This window comes from Pteropus alecto, unplaced genomic scaffold, assembly GCF_000325575.1.
Source record: "Pteropus alecto unplaced genomic scaffold, ASM32557v1 scaffold61, whole genome shotgun sequence".
NCBI classification, from domain to species: domain Eukaryota; kingdom Metazoa; phylum Chordata; class Mammalia; order Chiroptera; family Pteropodidae; genus Pteropus; species Pteropus alecto.
In genome coordinates, this window is record NW_006434835.1 from 5,057,884 (window position 1) to 5,068,152 (window position 10,269).

The 10,269-nt window shown below is 48.4% G+C and overlaps 1 protein-coding gene and 1 non-coding gene across 2 annotated transcripts; both read right to left on the reverse strand.

Annotated features, from left to right (window-relative positions):
* Nucleotides 1-3,881: 3,881 nt before the first annotated feature.
* On the reverse strand, nucleotides 3,882-9,937 carry ODC1 (ornithine decarboxylase 1). The gene is made up of 12 exons (XM_006910231.3): nucleotides 9,919-9,937; nucleotides 8,131-8,250; nucleotides 7,906-8,039; nucleotides 7,456-7,629; nucleotides 7,086-7,258; nucleotides 6,713-6,847; nucleotides 6,515-6,596; nucleotides 6,338-6,421; nucleotides 5,266-5,428; nucleotides 5,073-5,185; nucleotides 4,776-4,990; nucleotides 3,882-4,360 (listed from the first exon to the last, which is right to left on the reverse strand). The coding sequence occupies exons 3-12, from the start codon at nucleotides 8,005-8,007 to the stop codon at nucleotides 4,216-4,218; spliced, it is 1,386 nt and encodes a 461-aa protein (XP_006910293.1). The 5' UTR covers nucleotides 8,008-8,039; nucleotides 8,131-8,250; nucleotides 9,919-9,937; the 3' UTR covers nucleotides 3,882-4,215.
* LOC112478647 lies at nucleotides 9,148-9,283 on the reverse strand. The gene has a single exon (XR_003045903.1). It is a non-coding gene; the product is annotated as a small nucleolar RNA SNORA42/SNORA80 family (small nucleolar RNA).
* Nucleotides 9,938-10,269: the final 332 nt, after the last annotated feature.

Consider the following 10,269-nt stretch of genomic DNA (forward strand, 5'->3'; position numbering starts at 1 on the left):
TATTTTGATTTGCTATCTGGTAATCCTACTTTTCAGGCCTTGGAGCTGCGCCCGTCCAGCCCCTGGGGCAAGTCAGAAGCGGGAGGAGCCAGGCCACCTCACAGGCTACCCCCCAGGGCGAGGACACGTGGCCCTCCCGGTGGACTCGGGCCCTCGGCCCAGCCTGTCCTCCCATGCTGGGCCCGCTCGGAGGCCCTCTGCCCTCCCTCCTCAGCCCTCGCCGAGACCACAGTCTGAGGAACGTCACCCCTCCTGAGGTCACTACTACCTCAGTAACCCCTGTGGCCAGAGGCAGAGCGCATCTTGGCATGAGCTGACCCTCCTCTTTCTAGAGTCAGCAGTAAGGATGGAAAAAACTCCTTGTACTTCCCAAAACTAGCAGCAAGGGTTTCCAGGTGTTCTCACTCAGTGCACTAAATTCTGAGCTTCCCCAATCCTGCCTCAACAGCCCCGCCAGGTAGACGCATATGCCAGGCTTCCTTCTGAGGGGGAGGGACTGTCCCTGGGAGGTCCAGTGTCGGCTCTGTCAGTGCAGCTGAAGAAGCCACCCCCCGCGTGGCTCAGAGCCGCAGGTGCTCTGGGTCTCCTGCTGCTGCCTCCCTGGGCCGGGATGAGGCTGGGAGGGAGCAAGGACCAGGAGCTGCGGCTCCGCCCTTGGTGGGACAGAGGAGGAGGCTCACTCTAGTCACGGTGGCCAGGAGCAGAGGTGGCCAGGGAGGCGGGAGACCTAAAGTCCTCTTAAACTGGCTGGCTCACTGCGCACGGGGCACATCCAGTCTGGGCTTCCTCCCATCTGTTACAAAGGCGTCTGGGAGCGCTCGCAAAGCCTTTCTTCAAATGACATTCAACCTGGAAACCCGATGCGTTAAGCAGGGACAGAGAGGGCAGAACCCCCAACTTGTCCTCCGCTCGTCACCCCCAAGTGCCAAGGCTCCTCAGGACCCTCGATGTGGAAAAGGTTAACCTCACCTCCAGGGCCAGTCCTCCAGCAGGACCCAGGGGTGGCTCGAAGTGAGCCCCCAGGCCCAGAATGGGGGGAGCGCCCATGCTGAAGAAAGGATGGGGTGATGGCCGGAAAAGCCCTCTAGCAGAGGGGGTGAACAGCCAGCAGGTGAATAACCTAAGGAAACCTACTAAGTGCAAATGGACTCTGCATAGAGACGCAAGGTCGCCTCGTAGGGGTCACTGGGTGGGCCATCGGAGCACATGACTGTCAGACAAACTGAGTGAGGCCTGGGTAGAACAGTGGGTCACACCCGAAAGGTGGCACCAAGGGTGGCCTTCCAGGAGGGCGGAGAGAGGGAGGCCAAAGGCATGGACGGTGGTCTGTCCATCGGCTCTGGCCCACCCCTAGGTGCAGACTAGTCCTTGAGAGGCAGTGGCCCAGCTGGGAGCTTGGGCACTCAGGGTCTGACCCTGACCCCAAGACGACCCCTGGGGGAAGGTAGGTATTGACCTGTCAACATTCCAGAGTGTACAATGCTCTCCTTGGCTCCAGTGCCTCTGCCGTGTCCATCGGCCTCACGAGCTGGGTGGCATGAGCCAGCCCTGGGACCCTGCAAAGCTGAAGAGCTGGCCTTGGCCAGCCCCGCCCGGGTCCCCTGATCCGACCACCAGCGCAGGTCTAGCAGCATGGCGAGCTAGGAAGAACACACAGAAGGGACACGCGAGTCACTCGACTCGAGGACTAACCTCTGAGCCTCTTTCCTCACCGGGAGGCTTGTTTTCAAATTCCTTTTGAAATCAGTTAACAGACACGTGTCAAGCGCACGCGTCGGCTCCACCCTCCTCCCTAGGCCTTGATTCTCCTGCTGCCAGCCTCTCAGCCCTTCTCTTCCAGAAGTGTCCTGTGCGTGTGCAAGTGTGTGCAAGTACGTGTGCGCACACAGGGTGAGTTTGGTTCGCTTTTTACACAAATGGTAGCACACTCCGCCCCACTCCTCACCCGCCTCCTCTTCCTCCTGCTCGGAGACTGTCCCACGAGGTTCCTATAAGTCTGTGCCCTCAGGCAGCGTGTCCCGTCCAGGGGTCATCTCGTTGGCACCCTCTTGATTCGCATACGGGTTGTTTCTAACGTGCTCTTATCAACAATGCCGCCATGAAAAGCCTTGTAAGTGGATTTATCAGAAAATTTTAGAATTACTGGTTCAAAGATAATGCGGATTATTTTGATATGGCCAAATTCTCTCCAGATTATTCCTGCAATCCCTTTTCCCATCTTTTGTGGGCGAGCATGCCAGCTTACTCACAAACTAGGGATCCCTTTGCCAATCCGACAGGTTTTAAACAGATTTTGGGGGCTTTAATACACTTTGAGAATCTCACATTCAACACATTTTATTTCTTTGAACCCGTTCACGTCTTGCCCACTTCTATTGTTTTTATTGATTAGAGCCTTTTTAATATGAAAATTAGCTCCTTTCTTGTTTGCCAGTTTCCCCATTAGTCCCTTGCCTTTTTGACTTCGAATGTTTTCTTCCAATAGTTTCGTGGCCGAACCTATTACATTGAAAACTTTCATCTGGAATTGACAGTGATGTCAGTTGAGGATACTTTTATTTTTCCAGCTGGTTACACAGTTGCCCCACCCCCCACCCCGTTTCCACCGTGTCTGGGATGGGTCCAGCCATCTGGATTTTAAGATGCCCTGAGTGATTGTTTTTAATTCCTTCCCTTTCTAAGTCCAAGACCTCTAACTCACCAAGACTTTAGGCTTGATGTCCAGCTCGCATTTTGGGGGACTCTTAATTCCTTCCTTTGGAGCAGCAGCAGCGTGCATCAGACCCCGAGGAAGCAGGAAGGGGCGCGAAGTGAGGCCAACCACTGATTACGCTCGCCCCGCCCCTTCTCCGGGGAGAGCCCGTGTTCTCTGTGGCTCCTGACGTGTTTCATGGTCTGGTCCAGGGAGGGAGGCCAGAGCTGATGAGAAGCCATGCCCTAGAGGGACCAGCAATCACAACGCAGCATCCATCCCCCCTTACGCCTTAGGGGAAGATGCTTTTTATAGGACAAGAAATCGCTCCCCTCGACTTCTCTAAGGGGCTGACAGCAGCAGCCAGGCGGCTTCATTTGCTCCTGAGATGGAACAGAGCCACAGCGCCCCCATCTGTACCATTTGCTGCTGACTTCCCACGTCCCTCTAATGAAGCTGGGGGCTTCCTAGAGCGACATCTGGCTTTTACATGGCCTCCCTTTTTCATTCTGCAGCTTTGCAGAGATTCAAAATTCCCATTTTGGGGGTTAAGTAATATGAGCCTGCTTTTTTGGGGAATGGGGTAAGCTGATAAGAAAACATAGGTGGCCAGTCAGCGGTCAAGTCAGACACCTGTAACACAGAGTAACTGAATTTATTAATACGGTGACGGCCACATGCTGTATACACTACATCCCTAACTTGTCTGCAACAATGCAGCTTGCGCTGGGAGTGCCCTCCGGGTGGGCAGGGGGCGCCTCTCTCTGTGGGCCGGGCTCAGAGGGCCTGGCGTGCCGGCCCTGTGCACTGGCCATGACAGCAGCAGGCCAGACAGCTGGCAAGGGGCTCTGGGCGTCCCATGTTCAGCCATCCCTGTGGACATTCAGGGTGGGCTGAGCCGCTAAGGCAGACGTCTGCCACTCTCAGCAGCAGAGGACACGGCCTATCTCGTCCATCCTTCTACCTGTACGTGGGCTAAACCCGCAGTTCTTTGTGAGAATCTACACCAAACTTGATACAGGACTCCTGTACCTGAAATAAAAATGGCCAACAGGAAGAAGGCTCTTCCACGGAACACCAAAATAACAAAAACCACGAACGCCTTAGTCATACAACATCAGCTCCCATTTGTAAAACACACGCAAGGCGAGCGTTTGAACTGGACACACTGTAAAAATTTCCCAATGCCTGATTATTTCAAGATACTTTATTTTTAAAACAGGTCACGATACTAAGCTTCTGGCCCGTTCTGCCAATGTCCAAGCTACAAATGCTTGCTCAGCAGCTGAGGGGCCCTCTTTAGTAGCATGTCTGAAGAGTGAATAAAAATCCATATAAAACAAATATTCAAATAGTTTCCATAGGAACACAGATAAGTGTGACCCCACCTCCTAGTCTTCCATATTGTTCCATCTGTGCCAACCCAACTTACAAAACATTTCAAAACTAGCAGTAATTAAGTTAAATGCCCCCCCCTCCCTAAATTCAAGCTACACTCGCAGTAACAGCTACAAGAACGGCATCTACACATTGACACTCGCGGAAGCGCAGGCCGCTGGGTGGCGCTTCATCCCACTCTCCCAGGCACACGACACGGGCAGGGTGCCGACTTCCTGCTCCTCCGCTTCGGGCGCAAAGTCCCGCTTCTGAATTTGCTGCATCAGTTGCCTGAGCGAGAGAGAGAAGTAGCACATTCAGAACCCGTGAGTCACTCATCACTGAGCAGTTTCCAATAACTTATTCAGGAGCCTATTTGCTTCCTCGGTCACTGTGTCATCGGGAAGCAATTCACTGTATTTCTGAAGCAACCGTTTCTTCAGAGCCCTCTTTTTGGTAATAAGGAAACCACAGATCACATGCGTTCATTAAAATATTCTCATTATCCAGAGATACCATAACCAGTCTTGCCTAAAATGGTTACACCTTAGGGAAAAATCTAAGAATAAAATCACTTATTGGATTTTTTCCATCCATTTGTTATTTTCCAAATTTTCTAGAACATATATTCTTGACATGGGAGGAAAATAAACTTTAAAAAAGGTATCTTTTCTTGTCAGAACCACACACAGGCATCGCCACTCACCACGTCGGCCCTGACATCACGTAGTAGATGGTCGGCCTCTGGAACCCGTTGAAGGTAGAAGCGGCAGCCACGGTGTAAGCACCCATGTTTTCAAAGAGCATCCAGTCGCCAACGTGCATCTCAGGCAAGCCACAGCGCTCAACGATGCGGTCGAGGCCGTCACACGTTGGTCCCCATATGCTGGATGAATAATACTTCTCATCCGGTTTGGGCCTCTACATTTGAGAGAAACATACCTAGTTACACCTGTCAGGACTCATCACCTTAACTCTTACACACAGTACAGTCAGAAGGTACCTTCTGCAGAAGGGGCTTCACATGCGCATGATCGTAGAGGATGCAATTAAACGATCCGTATACGCCGTCATTCACGTAATACATAAACGTCTTTTCGCTCGACTCATCTTCATCTAGGAAGCAGAAAGTCTCAATGACCACTTTTCGCACTAGCTTTCAGCTCCACATACAAGGATTCACTCTCTGTACCTACCATCAGAGCCTGTTTGTTCCTTTAATACGAGTTTTTTAGCAATGATGTTAACTGCGAGCGTGAAAGCTGATGCGACGTAGTATCTGCCTGGCTCCGCTATGAGCCTCACTCCCGAGTCTGACGGGAAATACTTGTCCAGTGCTGGGTTGATTACACTGGTGACCTACGAGAGCGAGACAGACGAGAGTCAGCCATCAAGGCGAACCACGTGGAGGACGCAGTGCTGTGACATGACAAACGTTTTTGTTTCAGAGCAGCCATCAGGAGGAGCTTAACAAGCAACAGCAGCAAAAAATCAGAATCAAAATCTCCCTGAAAACCAGCCCTCACCTCCCTGTGGCTTCCCTCTGATTCCTCCCCAGGTTCCCGTCCTGTCCTTTTTAAGATGTTATGGGTTGGGTTTCCTTTTACCAAACAGTATGAAACAAATTTATTATCACCTACTTAGTACCAAAGTGCCTAAATATTTTTACATGCCAACAGGGTAAAACACTTTTTCTGCCAATCTCACGTAATTTTAACAAATAAGAATGTGGATCTTTTGTTATAAACTTGAGCACCGTATAATGGCTTAAGTGACTAAACACTTAAAATGTTTTAAGAAAATACAGATTCTAGCGTAGCACATATGGTGTAGAGCAGATCCTCAAATTACATTTACTTTGTCCAAATGTCGTGTCACTATAACGCTGATGAGACGTCAGAGGAACTTAATTCCTGTTTCTATCAATTAGCTTGTTGTAAAATCGGTTTTGTTACGTCCTTTCTCCTAAAGCTACAGGACATCGTGATGTTAAGTGAGGACTTACTGTATTAAAGCCAGCATGTTCTTATTTCCAGTGACATTTCTTAATGTAACCAACTGTTTTCTAAGACTTTTTAGAAAGACTCAGTTTAGAAAGCTAAATGATGTTAAATACAATTTTAAATCACACGGAAGTCGCTTGAAATATCACACCAAGACATTTACTTTCATATTTGTAGTCTCTTTTGGTATCGGCTAAGGAATTTTAATATTCTAAAAAGAGACTTGCTCCAATAGCTCCCGCACACTGGAACTGTTATGGATTACCTCCTCAAACTTAAGCTTCACATCCTCAGAGCCAGGAAAGCCGCCACCAATATCAAGCAGATACATGTTGAAACCGACCTCAGCCTAGAGTTAAGAAAATTAAGTCGATCAAACAGCCAGATTTGTAATACGTCAGCCCTGCCCCCCACCTCCCACTTGGGGTTCAGATATACTCACTCCCATATCGAAGACACAGCGGGCATCAGAGATGGCCTGCACGAAGGTCTCGGGATCAGTACAGCCGCTTCCCACGTGGAAACTGGGAATAAGAAAGGAGAACCCACTATCCCTAAAAAGAACTACTTACAGTGGGGGAAAAGAGCCTGTCAAACTTGTCATCTAAATGTTTCCATCTCAGCCTCTCTAATATCTCACCTGACACCAATGACATCGATATTTAGCTCTTTTGCCCGCTCCAAAAGAAGCCTGCTGGTTTTGAGTGTGGCACCAAATTTAACACTGAGGCGACAGACTGCTTTGGAATCATCAGTGGCAATCCGCAAAACCAACCTAGAAGCAAGAACAGTGCAGCAAATTCACATGACACGAGCATCACCTACGGACATGGTTACAACACAAAGCGAACCCTGGGCTCTGACACTCTGTGCTTTGAGTCTAAAATGAGGCTAGAGACATTAAGTGATGTTCTACTTTGTCTCTGATCCAGCGCACAGATAATTTACTAAAGTACAGAAATCTAATGCAGATGCCACACCTGACCCTGCCCTCAAATGCAGGAGTAACTCACTTTGCCTTTGGATGTGCCCTGGCAACCTTCATCAGCTCGACTTCGCTGTCAAAAGTCATCATCTGGACTCCATTATTGGCAGCATATTTAATCTGAGACACTTGTTTACAAGGATTTGCATAGATAATCCTTTCTGGAGGTACCCCAAGACTCTGCACCAATTGAATTTCAGTCTGAAAAAGAAGAGGTGTTACACTGTAAGTTGCTAATAAACAAATGCAAGAAGCAGAATAACGGGGAAGCTGTCACACCACAGTGCCCCCTACTTTCATTAGCATTTACTGCCCCAGAAACTAACTGATCTGCCCTGCTGGGAACACCAGGGCCGTTTTTGCAGAATCATTTGTGAGTCCTGCTGCCTTTTGCTCACCTTGCTGGCACAGTCGAATCCCGTCCCAGTGGCAGCGAGGGTCTTCAGTACGGTTCTGCTGTCATTGCATTTGACCGCATAGAAGGGGGTGACTCGAGGAAGAGCTTTCAGCCACTTCAGATGTTTCCTGAGAATGTCTCCCAGGTCCGCCACGTAGAAGGCATCCTTGTCATCCTACAGTAGGTGTGGTTACAGGGAACTTATTAGCTGCCTAACGTCCAGCACGCAGCCTCTCTACTTCCCATCACTCCCAATGAACCCTACTCTCTCTAGTCCAGTCACTGACACAAATGTCACTATTATCGCTAAGTGATCCACAGCCAATTAAATTCTAAATTCCCTAACAAGACCTAAGTTCCATTACATTTCCTTCAGACTCCAATGAAGTTTCCCCCTCGTCAGCTCGTCTCTCTCTGAGCTACACCGCTAACGTGGACTCAATACACTTACGGAAGAAGAAACTTCGTTAATTTTTTGGTCCAGAATGTCCTTGGCAGTAAAGCCTTCATCGAGGAAATGGCAGTCAAACTCTTCATTGATAAAGTTGTTCATGGCTTCTGGATATTCTTTCGAAACACAGAGATCTGCAAATAGGGTGGACACATTTACTCAGGAACCTTAGAGATACTTAGTAATTTTTAACCAGATTAACCTGCAACAATCATGAATACTTACAAGGAAAACTAAGAGATGGAATTTAAAGAAACAATTGCCAGCTTTTCCCAAAGGCAATTCTCCAGGAGTCCCAAGTCCCGCCAAAGATGGGTGTGTTCTCCGCGCAGCAGTGGAAATGTCCTGAGAAACACAGAATTTGCTGTCCTCATTAGGAACACATCACATGGAAAGATCAGGCACTCACCATGCACACCCAGGAAGCAGGTTACTCAAGCAGCTCACTCTCTGGGTGTGGAACCCCATTAGTCCTGGGTGTAAGTTTCATGATTCCCTAAACTTCTACAGTATCTGAGGACACCAGATTCAATGCTTCAGATTTCTTCAAAGTAGCACACTAAAATTCCATATATAGTACTGTACATCTCAATAAGCACTTCGAATATTCATGCCAAAAAATGAAGAACGTGGGCTTCAGCTTTCTTGCACTTAGTTCACTAATAAGGGGAAGAGTTTTACAATGGTCCACTTACTTTATTTCAGAGCTGTCTCAGTTCTTTAGAAGCTTAAAACAGTGGTTACAGTAACAATTAAAAGTTGCCACACAGACATCCTGCCAATTCCTACTTTCACTAAGTCTTGCAGTGGCTAACAGGCACCATGGCAATGTCAGGGTCTCTCTGCTTACTGAGTTTCCTGAGAATTTTCTGAGCTAATTTTCATGCTATTTTACTTTCACGCTAAGCATCTATTTTTAAAAACTGCATCTTCAAATCAACATAATGTACTATAGCCGCTCTATCTGATCAAAAAACAGTATTCTTGAACCAGTGTTGCCTACTAAATTAGCAATTCTGGGACTCCCAGCGGGCACTCTAACATTTGCTTAGCTATGAATGATAATCATAGGAGAGTAATTTTGGTGTCTTTTATGAATAACAAAAATAAGCATAAATGAAGTATGTATAAGCAAAAATAAGCTCGTAACAATCAGAGCCTTCATGAAATGTGACCCTGGCAAGTGACAGTTATCTTAAAATTATTTTAATCTATTTAATTTCTGCCAGATAAAGCCTTTTCCAATGTGTAACCCGCTTCAGTGCCTGCAGCCTACGGGCACAGAGGCCAGGCAATGGTTCAGGGCTACAATTTGCTCTGGCATGGGGCACTATGAGAGGCCCAGGGGGACGGGCCTGCCATAAATCCAAACCCATGCATGGGAGAATTTGTTTCAAGACTTGATCGGAAGTGACTTTTTGGCACTGTCAACCTCCTAAATCACCCCTAGTGCGAGGCAACAGACTAAGGTCAGCAAATCCATTGTCTATATAAACAACATTTAAATAGGCTCAAGCGGTGACAGATTGGATTAACTTGTGTCTTGTTAAACATCTTTATTTAAGGCAAAGTTCAGGCTTAAACTTGGAAGGTTTTCTTTTAAATACACCGCTCTCAAGTATTTTGCTTTCCTGTATCTTTTGAAGCTTTATTTTAATAACTGGCGATTGAGAAATTTCACCCAAGAACACCTCTTGGTGTTCTGTACAGCTAAGTCACTTGAAAGGATGAATCGATCAGCACAAGACAGCACTTTTCTGCCGCGTCTCTGCTGCCAATGGGTAATGTACTAAGAGCAATGTAATGAGAGCCAGGCACCAATTTAAACCGAAACGGAAAAAAACTGCACAAGTCGACTCCATTACGCCCGATTTTGGGTTTGAATAAAGTCAACACATTCTTTGTTCTCCCCAGACGTTTCTAAAAGGTTCCGCTTCCCCATCTTCACCGGTTACTTCGAACTCTCGAACACCACAATCAGCCTTTTCTGAAAACCTGGGGTCTGCCTCCTACCTGTAACTGTTCCTCAACTGGACCTTAATACTCCAGGCTTTTCTTAAATCACTAAGTCATTCAGAGACTCCTTAACGAGACAATTCTCGGCCACGGCGAGCCGAGTATTTACCGCGGCCACCACACGGCGGGCTCGGCGCTAGCAGCCCCCGTGGGTCCCGCACCGGGTCGTTGGCTCCGCTCACACCGCAGACATAAAAGCCAAAGGGAGAAATGCCAGGACGAGGCGGAATGGTACGTGTCCCCCTCACGACGGCGACATGCGCGACGGGAGCCGCGCGACCCGCACGCACGGGCTGGCTTCGTGCGTCCCCTGCACCTGCCGCCCGGCGCGCCGCATGGGTGTAAAGG